This window comes from Oreochromis aureus, linkage group 16, assembly GCF_013358895.1.
Source record: "Oreochromis aureus strain Israel breed Guangdong linkage group 16, ZZ_aureus, whole genome shotgun sequence".
NCBI classification, from domain to species: domain Eukaryota; kingdom Metazoa; phylum Chordata; class Actinopteri; order Cichliformes; family Cichlidae; genus Oreochromis; species Oreochromis aureus.
The window spans coordinates 2,967,131-2,984,693 of NC_052957.1; the positions used below are offsets into that span (position 1 = coordinate 2,967,131).

Consider the following 17,563-nt stretch of genomic DNA (forward strand, 5'->3'; position numbering starts at 1 on the left):
TTCTTGATCCCTACAGGTGTCTTATTTTCAAACAAAATTAGAAAAGATAAATTAAAAAGAAGAACATTTGAACAATGCTTTATGCCTCATCTTTTTCTCTCTCTCTCAGTAGGACTTCCTGCCAATCAGCCTTCTACAAAGTGCCGTCTCATCTTTGTTATCTTTACAAAAATACAGCTAACCTGAGCCCTCCCCGCGCCCCTCCACACTACTTCAGCTCAGTACCCTTGGACACACAGACAGTACCGATTACGTGTCAACAACAAAAACACGTCGAACACAGACGGCTCGAATCCTCCGTCATCGACTTCTCACCGCACGTTTTCTCCTCTCAAGTTTTTTGGTGGCACTTTTAATTCTGCTGCCAAAAACAAAAGCTTCACTTCTTCCAGAGTGCAGACTCACAGATTTGGGCCTGCGGTGCATTTGTCAATAAATGCAAAAGTTTAAAAAAAAAATAGCCGACCCTCCCATGACTAGCCTCAGTTTGTCCTTCTGTGGAAAACAGGCTGTTTGATACTGTACCCACGGTATTCTGCACGGATGTGTCACTCGCCTCGAGGCCGTGCAGAGAGTGGGATCCATGTATAATGATCCAAAAAGAGAGGCAGCTGGGGAAAAACAATGAGGAGAGCGAACTGTGGATGTTGCGTGGGCTCTGCAGAAATGACTGAAGTGTGTTAGGCCGATTTTGGGAGAGGGATGCAACACAGGAGAGATTAAGGAGGAGGAGGAGGAGGGAAAAAAGAAAAGAGTGAAGAGGAAAGCAGTTTCGAGGCTCTTCTTAATCCCACCTCTACATGTGGCCAAGGATGATTCAGCTGTTTGAAAGGGAGACATGAGCACAAAGTGAATTGTTTCACAGGCGAAGATTCAGCCCGTTTCTTTTTTAAACCACACTTCAGGAAGGCTCTGTTTCTATTTTTTATTTTGTTTCTTCTGTCTTGTTTTTTCCAGAAACTTGAGATCAGGTTCGAACAGGTTTGCGGCTTCATGACACAACCTTTAATTCCAGTTTACAGACAAGCAGGCTGAGAGCCGACAGCTGACAAAGTACATGTTAGAGATGGCTGAGGAACAGAGAGGGAGAGGAAACGGAGGACGGAAACCACACACACACACACACACACACAGCGGTATTTGTTTCCAGCAGAATCCGCTGCGAGAGCCGAGATGAAAATCATCACCACACTCGAGCACAGCAGCATCACCGGTTTTTAAAAATAAAACCGACTACCTGGGTTCTGTGAATTGAAAATACGAAAATCGTCTAGTCTCACTCATCGTCTCCACCTCAAAATCTAAACACGTCTTACAAAGATGAGGTACCGTTTAGGGAAAAGAGAACAAACAAAAAGGGAAATATTGGCTGAATGTTGCGTTTGTGCTGCTTCTGTGACAACTCTCAAGCACCGGCTGCTTTCAGACCTCTCACAGCTCAGAGTTTTCTCAGGTTAACGCCGAATCACGTGACTGCTCAGCGTAACCACACTTCCACCTGGACTGTGAGCATGCAGCCGGGTTTGCTCCGGTCTGGGCTGAAAAAACAAAAATCGAAACACGGGGAGATCGATGGAGGGAGTGATTAAAGTTTGCTGTTACTGTGCAAACGCTCTGGGGGGAGGGGGGTGAAAAAAATACTGATTGCACAAAACTTCTAGCAGCTTTCACCCACAGATGTCTGACCCTCTTCCTGTTCCTTTAAACCTTAAAGACCTGTGCAAAGAAAGCAAGAACTATCTGAGTTGCATAAAGAAGACCAGTATTTCCAGCCTGAGGAAGCAAGGTCAACATATCCAGGGGTTCTTTCTCTGCTAACCCGGGTTCTCTGCTTCAGGCTCACATAAAGCGGCACGTCTGCCTCTTCTTCTGCAATAATGAAATGGACCAATTAACTGAAGTCACTATATTTGATTTAGAATTTGATGTGGCTAGAGACTAGAGGTGTGAAACATGAGAGGATACTGCAGGAGACGTGGGAATCACTTTAGTTTCATGGCCAATTGAACATTACTGAAGAATTTTCTAATCTGTGCAGTTTCTAATCGTCTTCATTTCCTGCAGTGTAATTTAAAAAAACCTTAATCACCGAATGAACACATTCAAATTCAGTGCAGCAGAGTTTATGTTGCTGTAGCTTCACATCTGTAACTGGGCTCTACAGGTTGCATATATAAAACATGAACGGCGTTTTCAGGTAGACAGTGAGGAAAATGTGGCGCTTCCTGATGATTTTAAGCCAAAACCAGTGTTTTGGCTTAAAACACAACCTGCTCCGGACCGGGTTCAGCAGAAGGTACCGCCCGGCGTGATCCAGCTCGGTAAAAAGAAGCCATCTTTGTCATAATAAAGACTTCAGGCTCCACATGAATCCTGATCCACAGTGCACCCCTCTGGTCGGAGAGATGCTGTCCGGCTCGAGGACGCCGGGGTTTTTAGTGAGATGATATCTGCAGGCTACCAGCGAATCGATGCAGGAGCGTGAAAGTGAGCGAAAGCGGACGGGAGCTGTGTTCACGAGGATCAAAAACCCCACCAAACGACGTCCACTCGTGCGTCTGTGGGCTCAAACACACCACTCACAGCAGGATCGAGTACCAAACTCCCCCCAGCGCCGAACGAGAGGCGAGACGAGAAAGATCAAAGCAAGTACAATAAATTAAATCACTGTTGTTGTTTTTGCCCCCCCAAACCACAAAAATCAAAAGAAATAAAGAAGTAGTTCGAAGAAGAGGAATCACACTACTTTACTACCTAAGATTTAATCAGGAAAGCATGAAGCTCTAGACTCGTACAAACAAAACATACAGCGTTTTTTTGTTCAGTGGACAGGGTTTGACACAAACTAAAACACAATAAATACTCTGAGGAACAAAAGATAAGGTTTTTCTCTTTATCAGCTAAAAGGACACAAAAAAAAAAAAAAAAAAAAAGGCAGGTCCGTCTGGCAGACTCGCTCCGAAGGGGACAGGGCAACCCTTTGGGATTAAAAAAACTAAAATAATAAGAGAGAGCGGAGGGGATGCTTTCCATCCACAGTGGCGGCCCTTCCCCTTCGTACTTATGGCACTACAGCAACTCCCCATCCACGTTTTATCATCTCAATCATTCTTTGTATTCTTTTTGTCGTTACCCTGAACATTAACTCCCCCTAAAGGTACCTGTTCGACACAGCTGGGTTTCTTTTTTAACTCATCACGTCCAAAGGTTTTCATGTCAGTTTGTCTGTTTGTTTCATTTTTTGTCAGCTTAAAGTGCAACAGTGCTTTTGTTCTCTCGTCCGGCCTCCTCCCGGTGAGCCCCGCCCACCCACGTCACGGGTTAGCAGGATCGGGGTCGGGGTTCGCGCTGGTCTCGCTCGTCACGCTGGTGGCGCTGGCGACACTCGGCTCCTCCACTTCCTCCTCCTCTTCTTCCTCTTCCTCCCCTTCTTCTGTCACTTCTCCCACATCCAGCACCTCGACTTCGTCGTCATCCTCTCCGTCCAGCTCTTCTTCCAGCATCTCCACCTTGGCCGCCTCCCCTTTCTCTGTCGTCGCCGCGGCCGCCTCGTCCCGCTCCTCTCCCGCTTTCTGCTGCTCTTTCCGGTCCTCCTCCTTCTCGTCGGCCGCCTTCTCTCTCTGCTGGTAGAGGGCCGTCTTCAGCGGCTTGAACAGGTCTTCCTCGTAGACCTTGAGGATGGCCTCGCACACAAAGCGGTACTGGCTCTGAAAATAAAAGCGGAGACAGAGTTTAAGCTTTTAAAGTTTACAGCGACGGAGAGAGGACGGACGGTGCTGCGTACGCACAGGCGTCTGTATCATCATGGCCCGCTGATCTCTCATGGTCTTGACGATTTCTAGAGGATACACCGGCTGACCGCACTCCATCAGACACAGCGCCGTCTCCATGGTGATCAGAACGCCCGTCCGACCAATCCCAGCGCTGGAAAAAAAAAAAAATCAAGAAAGACCATTTGATTGTTAACAATGCACACTAATTATTTAATGAAGTAACAAAAATCTCTGTAAGCAGCAAATAAGCTAAATTCCAACAATTCTGAGACTTTATGGATATCGTTTGTGCGCTATACTGTCCACCACGATGTGAAGGAGGCGGGACTTAAGGTACAATAAATTGCCCTGAAGGAAGTAATGAGGAGCAGGTGAGAGGTGTTCAAACATTTGAGACCTGGGAAAGGAGAGAAATCACTTTCTGGTCATGGAAACTGGAACTTTTTTTGGACGTAAACCTGTTTGGAAGGTCTGATGGTAGAGTCACTGGTTTCACTACATCCATCGTGTAATAGCCAAAAACCGATTCCAGCTCAGACAGGGGAACTTTTATCCTTTAATCTTTGGCTCGCCATGGTCACATGGTTCACACACAGACTGGCTGTACCTGCAGTGCACCACCATTGGCTGGTCCTGTCCAGCCCGTTTGGTCCGTACGAGAGCCACAAAGTCCAGGAAATCAGTAGAGTCGTCGGGAACGCCGTGGTCGGGCCAAGCCACGTACTGAATCTGAGTGATCTCCCTCTGTTGCTCGCTCTGAACACACACACGCACACACACACACACACACACGCACGCACGCGCACACACACACACACACACACACACACACACACACACGCACGCACGCACGCACGCACGCACGCACGCACGCACGCACGCACGCACGCACGCACGCACGCACGCACACACACAGAAAATAAAGATCATCAGTGGACGAGCAGTGCTGGATTATGGAGATGCAGATACAGATTTATGGTTGGTAAAGATGTTTGAGATGTGCACACGCTGATGACTTCTGGGATCAGAATTACTGACAGGCAGTGAAAATTCTGCCGTCTAGCATTCATGTGGATAATAATTTGTCAGGTACCACCCAGTTAAGACCCTCACTGCAAAAGAAAAAAGCACCGTTCACAGTCAGCTCGGCGAAGATGGAAAAAGAGCTCCGGGCCCACTCTGCAAACTCGGACCTACGGTGTAACATCAGTCTGATCCACGGAGCTTCAACCTTTCCACCTACAGGACCCAAAGGACCCGACGCTACGGTCCCAAAACCAGACGCCACTGGACACTCCCAAGGCATCCAGGATTCTCCGACTGGGTGGAGCGACGGTGTAAATACAACGTGTTTGAAAGGGAAAAGTTAGACACGGCTCGACTCCACAGCGGTGATGCTGCTCTGCTGCATGTGCTGCAGACCGCGAGCGTTACAGACGACATCAGATCTGCTCTGCTGAACAAACATTGATGATACCGTCGTCTAATTACCCCGGGGCTCTTTTTTCTGCAACGTCTTTACACCAATACATCCACGGCCAGCCAATACTAGCCCGACCACAAATGCTCCTTTATGTTTTTATGTAATCTTTTACACAAAGACCTCTTCTTCATGATGGAGGGCACTGAAGACCAACTGAGGGTATTCACCCTAACCTCAGTTAAGACCTAAAGCTCACAAAGAATTCTTTACTCTCAAATGTCAACCACACTCACGCCAAAACAACGTATTGTATTTTATGTGGGAGACCTCTAAGCATGTTTCGCTGAGCTCTGCATCCTGGGGATACACAACACAGAACCCTGTTTGTGTAATTATGGCCTTTAGACACGTTATGAAACAGGTAGAGCGAATAACTAACAGCAGTTTCTTTTTACTCTGCTGGACCCATTTGGTAAATCAAATCTTATGAGAGCATTTTTTATTGTCTCTATTGGACGCTGAATAAACACAAGATATCTTCTCTCTTTTGTCGATTCATTAGGGAGAAGGAAAATACAAAACCGTGACTGAAAAATAGAAGTTGGTAGGATTTAAACCCCACGGGATCAGCATGACACACACCCCCTGCAGAAGAAACCAAGCACTGACCACCGTTTCTTGTGCGAATCAGAGCCGCTGTGTTCCTCTTTAATACTGCCTTGCCGTATCGCCATGGTAACACATCTATCTCCATAGCAACAATCACAGGCAGAGGAGAATGCTAATTGGCTCCTCTTATAGCCGTATACTTTAAAGGTCACGCTGCGTGGACCGCACGCAGGGAAGCGATCGGGAAAACACAGACAGCTGATCCGGCATGAAAGCTCCCCGTTTGGAGGCTACGTTTACACGTTACACACGGGAAACAAACAAAAGCCTTCAGTTTAATTATTCATACCCACTTTGAACCAACTTTATATATCAACTCCCCAAACAGTGCCCATTTAACAGGAGACAATACAGCAGCATGTGGTTCATTAACGGGGATCCATTATCCCTTTTTTTTACCGTTTCCATGGCGAATGCTCATATTAAACAATCAATGAGGTCACACAAGTAATGCCTGTGAGCCAAAACTTTAATTTCTTGCAGGTTTTTCTGTTCTCGGGTCTGTATGACATCACCGAGAGCGGACGTGCAGGCGCGGAAGCCCCACCCACCTCCTGTGTGCGTGTCACCTGGGCTCATGCTTCACTCCACATCTCTGTCACATTCAGAGGCACCTCCTTCAAAATAAGGCGGCACACAAACAGCTGGGTCAGCTGATTTCTAGCACTGAATACCCCAAACTGGCCTCCCCCTCCTCTTCCTCACTGGGAGCTCAAAGCGGGATCTGCTATGCTCATTTCCAGAAAGATGTGTTTACTTGGAGTCAGAGGAGCTTTGGAGAAATCCGTTGGTTCGTGTTCCTCTCTCTTTTCAAACCACCCTCCTTCAGATTAAAAGATAAGAACAGAGGGGTAGGTGGAGCCAGAGCGGGGTGTGGATGACCTTATTAAGAATACCTATGCTCTCTGACATCATCAGAGCCAAGTGATGAAAACAAACCCACAAACGTTTTTAAGACACACCACTGCAGGTCATCTATAAGCACCAGTGATGTAATTATAATTTATTTGTTTTATTTGTTTTTTAAATTACCATAAAAAATATAATAAATCAAAGTATCAAACAAAGAACAACAAAGAGTCTAGTTAAAGGGGGTGGTTCTGTTTTGCTTTCAGGCTGTCGTGGCCCGTTCTGGCGCCGTGCTGTACTCTGGCTGTGTGTGGTTTAAAAGAATGAAAGAACTAAAAGTGCGCCGCAGCGCGCTGCAGGCTTTGACGCCACAATCAAACCAAACTTACGTCCCCGTTCTTCAAACCATCCTCATCCCACTCTCTGTTCCTCTGCTTTCTGTCTTTCTCCTTTTCTGCAATGTGACCGACTGGGGTGTTTGGGTTGTCGTGGCAACCAGATCCCAATATGTGGCCCGCATGCTGCAGCGGGAGCCAGAAAAAGAACAGCCCACACTGGTCACTATGGCAACACACCTCCTCGGGGTCCTTCGGCAGCTCATCCTTCCTGAGACACCGTTCCCTCTCTGCGATTGGACCCGGAGTCTTCCTCTGTGGCCCCCTCGCCACCCCACTCTGTGTGTGTGTGTGTGTGTGTGTGTGTGTGTGTGTGTGTGTGTGTGTGTGTGTGTGTGTGTGTGTGTGCGCGCATGTGATTACCGGTGTGTGTGTGAGGGTCATCTCCCGGACCAGGAAGGCAGAGTTGCCCTCTTCATTGTGGCACGTGATTGTGAAGTCTCCGTATGTGGCGCTGTTGTCTGGGTTGGGCCAGTACTGGTGACACTTCACCTGTAAACACATCAAACACCTTACGGCTCTCAGCATCCACCCATCGCGCCCTCGCTGTTACATTTGAAACCATTAAACACGTCCAGCTTCTCTACTTTCTCATCCCTGGACGTAAACTGTAGATCGAGTCCAGAGATTTTTATCTGCATCCCGGCACCGTGTCTGGAAGCTTCATTGTTACGTAATGTTGTGTTAAGGATTACTTCTTTCCAAAACTAACAAAGGCTTGAGCTGCAGAGAAGTCTGCAGTGTGTGAGACTTTGCAGACTTTTGTAAATAATTAAATATACTGAAGCATTACAACACTGCTCGACCAGACGCCTCAGCATCGTAACCTGTGTCACTTACCGGCAAAACGTTAAATTCAAACGGCTCTTTCTAACACTGGCTACAGTACATTTTCAGTTTCCTGCCCTCGTCCTTGAAGAGATCTTTTACATACCCGCCCCCTCTCGACCTGGGTAGTCAGCATGACCACCATGGATGAGCCCTGCTCCCACGTCATCTGCCAGAAGTCGGGGCAGGTGTTGGGCAGCGGGCCCTGGCACGCAATGTAGCGGTTTATCAGGCTGGATGCAGGAATCTCCATCTACACAGGACGAGACACACACACAGAGATCAGAGGTTCAGGTTAAAGAAGCAGAGACTACATTAGATTTGCATCTTACTCCAACTTATTTTCTTGGTTTTTTTGGATCAGTGCTTGTCCCAATACAACATGTCATTAATTACACTTTCTAGCTAACAGAGAATAAATGAATGGTCATTTTCCGTGAGCGTCCCAACTCTGTCAAATCAAATAACAGTCAAATTATCCCAGGTCTTTATCAGATTACCTACAGCCCCTGAATTAATAATGACACTGATGAGAAGCTGGATTTGTTCATGCAACAGGCTGATTAGACGGCGGGGAAGCAGGGCCGCTGTCCTTCACACCGAACAACTACCGAGCACAGAGTGAACAAGATTTTAAAATGCCGTCCTTCACACTGAAACACTGTTTGCAAAGGTTTTCGTGTGTTTGCTGCAGGGCACAAACCTCCAGTAGGTCCGAGTCCTGAGAGGGCATGACATGAACTGACAGAGAGCCACCACAGGAAGGGGATTAAATTCATTAAAATATTAAGCTCTTATATTAAATTCTTACCATGAAGCACCCATTCTCTGTTTATAACCCTCTGATACACACAAGCTGCCGTTAGCTTTGAAAAATAAAGGCCTGGCGGGCACTATCTGACCATGCCACAGCCTGCCATGTGGCAGAGCCAGCCCAAGAAGTCTGTGCTCCAGTTTCGGTTACTTAGCATAACTACCAGATTATGGGTGCAGCTTTCCAGGATTCACTGACAAACTAGCACTCAAGCCCCTCGTCCAAATATGGCCACAAGGAGCCAAACTCACGGCTCCGAAACTGGACTTTGGGAAGCAGCGTGTGATATGATAGTCCTGTATAAATGCACCGGCTGTGATTCAGCATCGGTGTAACAGAGCATCACACAAGCAAAACTGCAGACATTAAAGAGAACTCACATTGATGTAATTTGCATTGATGTAATCATCTGTGCTTTTCAGAATGACGCGGGTGGCATCATCTGTCGGGAGAGAAGAACAAGAGAAGACGGTAAGATTACAAAGAAAAAGAGCAACAAGTCCAAACTGTGTCTTTAATGCATGTTTGGATTTAAAGGAGGACTTTGTTCTTGGATCGTTACTTTGTTACTTCTGTTAAAAGTTATTGGAAAAAGTCAGAAAGTAGAAGTTGAGGGGAAATGATGAGAAAAGGGAGAAAGTTTGAGAGCACAGCGCTGTGGGGTCACGTACAGGGAGAGATGTCTCTGTAGCGATTTTTGGAAACGTTCTGAGGTAATTTGGCACACAGCATCGTCATCCCCGGCCTCTTCCTGTACAGTTGCTGCAAGACAAGGAACAGAAATATCAGCATTTGTCTTGGTTTTGTGCGTTTTATGTATTATAAATTTTAAAAGCGCATGAATCAGGAACATGGAGGAAAGAATCTGGCAGCAAATTAATCAACAAAGTATTTAAAAATAAATGACAAACCACCAACTCAAGCCTGCAGTTTCACATGTGTGTGAGCGTGTGAACTTTTTTCGTGTCCTTCTTACATCAAACTGTGCCAGTATGGCTCCGCCGCTCAGGCCTTCCTTCAGTGTGACCATAGAGTCCCTCAAAGCATGCTGGTCTAGCTGGGCCGGGTCCTGAGGGGATTTCTCAGGGATGTACTGAAAATCCGGCTCTGGATCCACCTTCTCCTCCACCACGTCATAGATGGCTGAGCCGGAGAGGAGAGGAAAACAAACTGTAACAGGAATCTATGAGCTTTTCCATCTACTCTCACATACATACGGATCACCGCTGCTAAGATTAAACAAAGTTTACAATAATGAGCTCAGCTTACATCCCTGTAAGGCAAAGGCTCTAATCTTGGATCCGCATGAAAGCGGTTGTGTCGACCACGCGGCTCCGACTACAAGCTGCTCAAATCTTTCCTTTGCAGGACGCAGCCAATCAGGAATGAGGAAAAGGAGGAAGAGGAGTCCAAACAGCTTGTTTAAGACAGTAGATGAAATGTGCGGATGTAGCCAGACTTACAGAGGACACATTAATGTTAACGCTCAACTGTAAGCCATGCAAAGCTACACTAGTGGAGCCCAAGAATAAAAACATGGAGTTAAACAACAAACTTAGAGATTTTTAAAAAAACAGAACTCAAGCGTAACCAGTTTACTGCACAAAGAGAACACGTGTCCTCTATGTGTAAATACTTACAGTCCAACATTTCAACAGCAAAACTGAATAACGTAAAGACATCGATGGACTCTTCTATCTGCTTTGATCTGTTTCTGACCCCCTTAACACACCAAAGAGTTTCTCTGTTTCATCATCTTTAAGAGCACTTCTCCCCGCTTCGCTGATTAAAGGAGGCGTTTTAGCACGAGTCTTCTATGTGGTGAACACACATACGGCCGAGACGTACAGATACCACCACGTTCGGCTTCGCAGATCTCATTTCCACGAGCTTCTGACCACATGTAGCTGTTCATTTTCAGGAGTGTGCTGCACCATGTGTTCATACTTTAAACTTAGCCTGTAAAACACTTCATTCGAATGTTTACGGTCCTTAAATTAAAACCGGCCGCACCGCACAAACTGCAAGTCTCATCAGGAGCAAATATTCAAACCCAGTAAGTGGCAGAAGAAGCTCAGTAACATACAAAGACACTCTGAAGGTTAAAGCCTGAGGAAAAAGTGGAAGATTTTTTTGGCAAATATATGAGTTACTCACATAAGCATACCTACAGTACTAGTGTTCGAGAGTACTTACAGTTTATACATTTACAAATATCCTCTAAAAGCAACAGATGCTTTAAGTCCTGTGAGCTGTCATTCATCAGACCAGGACACCTCCTTGCATTGCTCCGTGGTTCATTTCTGATGCTCACGTGTCCGTTGTTGGTGTTTTCGGTGGTGGACAGGGCTCAGCAGGGGCACCCGGACTGGTCTGGAGCTCCAGACACAGCAAACTGTGATGCTTGGTGTATTCTGACACCTTTCTATCAGAACCAGCATGAACTTTTTCTGCTGTCTGTTTGATCGAACCACACGGGTCAGCCTTTGCTCATCCGTGACCGTTGGGCACTCTTGACCCTGTCGCTGATGGATACTGACCCCTGGGGGACACCCCGGGAACACCCCACAGGAGCTCAGGTTCTGGAGATGCTCTGACCCAGTTTGGCCTTTTGTCAAATCCTTACACTCGACCATTTTTCCTCCTAACATCAACTTTGAGGACAAAATATTCACTTCCTCCCTGACATATCCCGCCCACTCGCAAGAGATAATGCATGTTATTCACCTCAGCTGTCAGCAGTCAGGACGTTACACCTGAGCAGTGTATAAGGTTTAATGCACTGGGCACTCTAACAACCACTCACCATTAGGTCTGACCAACAGGATGAGCTCCCCGGAGTGGCTCTCGCAGCTGGCCTTGATGAACATGACTACCTGGTCATGGGTGTGGTCAGAGATGTCCCGCCCATTAATCAGGACTACCTGGTCGCCCTCGTTAAGGCGAGGCACACAGAGGTCAGCCTGAAGAGGAGAAAGAGAAGAAAAAAATAAGATAACTGAAGTTTTGTGTTTCTGAAACTTTTATACTAAAGCAGGGTCAATCTGACTCGTCGCCACGGAGACCTCTGAGAGAGTTTGGGCAGCTGAAGACGTGTTTTTATGAGTGAGAGGAAAAAATGTGCAACTAGAGTGTAAAGACAAATGAGGTTCTTGTTGACTTACTGAGGTTCCTGGAGCCACTCTAGACACAATGATGGGCATTTTCTGGTCAGCTCCACCCTGCAGACACACACACACACACGTACGTTAACAGCGTCTTACACAAACGTCCTTTTTATTTTTAGGGTCGAGTTAACATTTGGGAAAGCAGTGCGGATGTGTCCGCATGCATACAGATGATGTGCCCACGGGCAAAGGTTTACACCAGGCATAGAAATAAGCTAGAAAAACACAAGTCAGGCTGAGCGGCTGCAGGAGAGATAAAAGGTGGCGAGGGGAGTTTTCACTCCTGTCTCCTCAGCTCTCACCTTGACATTGAAGCCGAAGCGTCCGTGTTCATCCGGTCTCATCTTGATCAGGACCAAGTTATCGTGAGGGACTACTCCGTTCAGCTGAAAGAACACGAGCCGTCACTTCAATATCACGGATCAGCACATTGTCAAACAACAGGTCAGAGCGCTCAGACTTTAACAGCGGCCGAATCTGTAAGCTTAATAGATTCATTCTCTTTCCTGTTACACGAGTTGATGATAAAACTGCAAATACATTACAATGCACACCGCTGTAAATGCACCACAGTACACCAGTAAAAGTGGTTCACTTCAGAACCAGAACTTTTCTTGCATTTTTGGCACAAACATCACTTTTTAAAAAATGTCTGATACACATAAAAATAATGAAATAGAATGAAAAACTTCAACAGGTGTCATAATATTTGCAGGTATATGTCACCGTTTCCAAATCATTTAAAACCACCTCTAAGGTTTAGTCTGTTTTACATATATTTCCAAGCAGAGTGTGCCGCATCTTTTCATCCTCATTTTCCCGGATTTAGGGGCTCATAGAAGAAATAAGTCTTGGAAACATAAACAAGAACTACCCCGACTTTTTAAAATGATGCCAGTCGATGCTTAAAAGCCAAAACAATGAGCTAAAAGAGGCTAAACAGCTTAGAAAGATTATATAAAAACTGCAGAAATATAAAATACTCGGGGATTTCTCTTCATGCATTTAGATATTCAAATGTCTAGAATCAGACCATCTTTGAAGCTAACACAGTTTCCATCTGCTTGTACTGAAACTGTTGCAGTATTCTTTTATGAGGCCTTCATAAACAGTAACTGTGTCGCCGTACTGACCGTGGTCTTGTCGGCATTGACGGGAACGTCATACATCTCATTGAGGTGATTGTCCAGCAGGCTTTGCTGGGAGTGGGCCTGGATGATCTGGCTCAGGGTCTTCCGGCTCAGCTGCTTGGGCGGGAGAGCTGGAGGCTGGCCATCTACCCCATCTGGAGACCTGAGGCAGGCAAACAGCGGGAGGAAGAAGAAGAAAGCAGCAATAAGGGAAAAATGAAGGTGAGATGACAGCGAGAAACACGGTTCAAATTCCTTTGTGTCGCCATTCGTTAGGATGCCATTAGTAACACATCAGTGTTAGCCTGTGAAGCTGCTGTGAGCGCTCGAGGACGGACAGCAAAGCTGCAAACATGCATTCACGATAAAAACACGACAATGGTCTTCCTCTTTGTTAAAGAGGTGGACTGAAGACAAATGGAGAAAAGCAGGAGAGGAGACCGTGAGACACAGGGAGGCTTAACAGCACTGTGTTAGTCACAATGCATTAACCTCGATAAAAGGGCTGCGAGAGGAAGGAAAACATCCCCCCCTCCATCATCCCGACAATAAAGAGGCAGTCGGCGTGTACGGCGAAACAGCAGCCAGGTGAGGCTTTCAGCATCATCAGGGCTCGGCCTCTGCTGCGTAAAAGCATTTCATTCCACATCTGCATCCGTGCGTGTGCGCTGCTGCGTACGGGCGCTCCTCGGGGGCAGAAGCACAAGTCAAAGAGCATTGCCTTTGTTTTGGCTTCTGCTACCGCTGTCACTTTGTCTCTTAAACACACGAACGCAAACTAACATTTATTATGGGTCAAAACCAGGTCAGGCTTTCAGAGAGAGAGGCAGCGCGCAGCAGGCCTGAGCCGAGACCGCGCATCATCCTGCATTATGCATCTGCTCGGTGCGACAGCCACAACCTTAGGCCAGGCCCGGGATAAGGACACGGCTGAGCCCTGCTTTTTAGTTTTCCTTCTATCAAAAACTTCCAAACTGGATCTATATTTATCACTCGATAAATTTTTGAAAGCACAGTGTAAGAGGGACCCAAATGAGTGTGCAGTGACAGAAAAATCATATGCGGGTACACGAGAGGGCTAAAAGGAGCTGCTATAAAGTAAAATGTTGCTTTGGAAACCACAAAAAGACAAATTTAAAACCTGTTTCAGTGCACACCCAGTTTTTATTTTCCAACTAAATAATTCACCAAAGCCTGCCTTTGCTTTGAATTCAGAGAAATGAGTTTGATTACAGCATAGAAAATAATTTATTATGACATGCAGGCTCCAGGCGCTGATGTGCCTAACTTTCATTTAGGTGCACCAGCACATAATTTAGCTGCGCGCGAAAAGAACGGCACGCCTTCTGGCTCTGCAGCGAGGAGTCTGCGTGTGCAGCGCCGCACTGTTGTAAAGAGGATGACCCAATCGACGTTTAATCCGACAATAACAAATGAAAGAAAATCCACTGTGTCATAAACTCCCAGCTCCGGCCAAAGGCATAATCACGCCAGGCTTTTTCCCTGACGCTGTCAAGGAAATAAAGACACTGCAATTAAAAATAAGGATCCCTCCAGTGTAGTGTGGTTAGCTAAACAGATCATTTTCAACTTCACGCCACTAGAAAACAGAACATTAGGGTTTTTTTTAAAGGGCGTGGTGACGAAAAGCAGATTCTCGTTTTAGTTTAACTGGAGGAAAATCTCCAACACGTAAAGCCGAAGAGTGATCCACCTGGAAACACGCAAGCAATGCTGCAAATTCACTCTAAAAGGCAGAATTTATTGGATAAATGATATCAAAGCCAAACCACAGCGGTTCCAACCAGCAGCTGATATCAAAAAGTTGAGGTTTAAACCACTGAAGCCGAAAGACGTACTTAAAAACGTTTCTTCTAACGGTTAGCGTCCCAATTCTCTTCTGCACAGTTGCAGAAAACATTGAAAGAAAAAGGAACGTGGCTAATACTAATTATAGTGCTGTGCTTCACTTCTGACTGAAGAACTGTAGCTGAAAATAGCATTATTTTAAAATTTGTACTAACACTTTAAAATAATTTGACCTACAACTGAGCGTGCAACATCACAGTAATTTTTTAAATGATATTTACCTATATGTACTTAAAGCTGGGTAGACTAGAATAACAGTAACAATTCAGGCTGTTACAGGAAACAAAGTAATTGTGCTTTGAGTACATTTAAGTAGAACTTCATGTATGTTACATTATAACTAAATTTAAATAATGCATTCAAATAATTCCAAATACTTCACAGGCAGCATTATTAAGTGTAATTAAAATAATTCACGAGGTTTAATATTATCAGTGAATTCATAGCTTTTATATATTCTCCAAACTGTGATGGTGTTTTGCTTTTAACCTGAACAGGTAATAAGGATCATGAATGTCTCTTCCTCACTGACCTGAGGTGCTTAGAGACTAAATGTGAAGACTTGTTTTCATCAGGAAACACCAAAGTCTGAAGGGTTAAACATGCAAACTCCAAAATAAAGATCTGAGGTTCATCTCCATAAAATGCTGTTTTGGCCTGTTTTTATTTCCACTACCACGATGGACAAAGCGCACAATAACAGAGAGGGAGGAAGGGAGAGCAGGTGATTATGTCATGTTTTGGCTCCGTAACAGAGCGATGAGCCACTGACTTGGCGTGTTCGTCTGCGTGTGCAGCTTTGTAGGCAGAGGAACTACCACTTAAATGTTACTTAACCATCCTGACGTCCAACTGAGACATCCATCTCTCCTACCAGCTCGATGCAAGATTTCAGACGCCGAAGCAGCCGTGTGGAACTTTATTAAACGACTCGACAAATATTTCACAGTGTGAGAGCATTTTAAGGAGATCCAGAAAGCACAAATACACGCACACACAGACACACACGCGCGTGCTAATTCCTAGTTCAGCCCTGTTGCACAAGCGCTCCGCCCTGCTATGCGCTATAAACACATTTTACGGGCTGTTTTTCAAAGGGTTCATCTTTCCACTGGGGCCAGCTAAGTGACACTGGGAGGGTGTGAACTGTCGGGAGAAGCCACAGACACCGACAGGCAGACTTTAAAAAAAACAAAAGCTGTCAACTCAGCAGTACTCTCAGACTAAATGTGAGGAGTAAAATGTAAGTTCTAAATTAAAGGGTGGCTGTGTTTGGGGGACGCTCTATTTACGAAGCAGTCAAATTATGATCCAACCACCGCTCCGCCACCGAGTCCAAAGCTGATGTTTGCTGCCCAAATACAAAGAGCTTGAAGAAATGTGGGTGGGACGTGCATTAAAAGGAGAAGGAGAAGAAGAAGACGACTTACGGTGTGGAGTCCAGGCTGATGCTGTTAGCCTGCGTGGACGAAGCCGACTTGTGATTGGAGGAGAAGACGGGCAGGCTGGGTGAAGCGTGGATCACGTGATCCACCAGGTGGCCGACCGACGACGGCCGTAGTCGCGTGCCTTCTTGGACAAACAGCGAGTTCCTGACAAACAAACACGCAGACACACAGTGTTCAAGGGCAGCGATGGAAACGTGACCCCGAACGCATCGTTTATTTATTTACCCAGAAGACGTTTCAGATTTAAAGCGTGTGATCTTTACAATTTTACTCATTTTAGATTCACGTCTTGATTTATGTTAACTGTAAGGCTACAAAGGAGGCCTTGCTTATTAAAACATCCAGATTTGACACTTTAATGACGCTGTGCCTTCATCGGATTCATAACAGATGCTGAACAGATTATTCACCTGCTCTCTGTCATCTTTAAGCCTGCCTTATGATTTCTCCTCCTGTAAGGCTGAAAGCCATAAATGGCCTTTTTGGTAGAGGAGATCACAGCAGTGCTACTCAGACTGAAGCCGATGTTTCTCTGGCTGAATACTGAGTTAACAAACGTTGTGGTAAAAGAGGCGGAGCCACTCAGAACCAGCAACGACTCTTTAAAAACTCGTTATCACCTACCAATTAATTCTTCACAAGTTTAATTAAAAACCAAACGGATGTCCAAAAAGAGAAAAAGGTTTTAGAAAGAAGAAGTTCGACCAGTGCCTGGTCTGTTCTCTCCACGGGCCAGTGAAGCAGACTTTTACCTGCAGAAAGACAGCAGTTTTATTTACTTTATAAACTTCTAGTTAATCTATAATAACAGAACATAATCTGACCTGAAAACAAACACAGCCTCAGCCCTGTGAGAGAGGAGTGGACGGGAAATATCCGATATATCCTGACGAAGGAGAAACTCCTCATCAGTGAGCGTGCATTTTAACATTTAGTGTTCTTTACAGGTGAAACTATGCAGAGATTTTGAATATTGTTTAGGGCAGGGGTGGGGGAACTCCAGGCCTCGAGGGCCAGTGTCCTGCAGGTTTTAGATGTGTCCAACACAGCTGATTTAAATGGCTAAATGACCTCCTCATCATTTGAGTCAGGTGTGTTGACCCAGGGTGAGATCTAACACCGGCCCTCAAGGCCTGGAGTTGATTTTACAAATAAAGTCCCTGAAATAAGCTCCTCATCAAAGTCTCTACTGCACCAA

General features: G+C 45.7%; 1 protein-coding gene across 1 annotated transcript in view; it reads right to left on the reverse strand.

Moving 5' to 3' along the window:
• Positions 1 to 982: 982 nt before the first annotated feature.
• ptpn4a (protein tyrosine phosphatase non-receptor type 4a) overlaps positions 983 to 17,563 on the reverse strand; it is a 73,528-nt gene continuing 56,947 nt past the window's right edge. The window contains exons 15-27 of the mRNA XM_031749559.2: positions 16,348 to 16,509; positions 13,052 to 13,211; positions 12,221 to 12,304; positions 11,916 to 11,972; positions 11,558 to 11,714; positions 9,728 to 9,894; positions 9,423 to 9,513; positions 9,132 to 9,193; positions 8,044 to 8,190; positions 7,473 to 7,601; positions 4,381 to 4,529; positions 3,789 to 3,924; positions 983 to 3,707 (exon numbers count right to left, since the gene is read on the reverse strand). Of these exons, the coding sequence (XP_031605419.1) occupies positions 3,315 to 3,707; positions 3,789 to 3,924; positions 4,381 to 4,529; positions 7,473 to 7,601; positions 8,044 to 8,190; positions 9,132 to 9,193; positions 9,423 to 9,513; positions 9,728 to 9,894; positions 11,558 to 11,714; positions 11,916 to 11,972; positions 12,221 to 12,304; positions 13,052 to 13,211; positions 16,348 to 16,509 (1,894 nt within the window). The 3' untranslated portion in view covers positions 983 to 3,314. The remainder of the gene's footprint in view (positions 3,708 to 3,788; positions 3,925 to 4,380; positions 4,530 to 7,472; positions 7,602 to 8,043; positions 8,191 to 9,131; positions 9,194 to 9,422; positions 9,514 to 9,727; positions 9,895 to 11,557; positions 11,715 to 11,915; positions 11,973 to 12,220; positions 12,305 to 13,051; positions 13,212 to 16,347; positions 16,510 to 17,563) is intronic.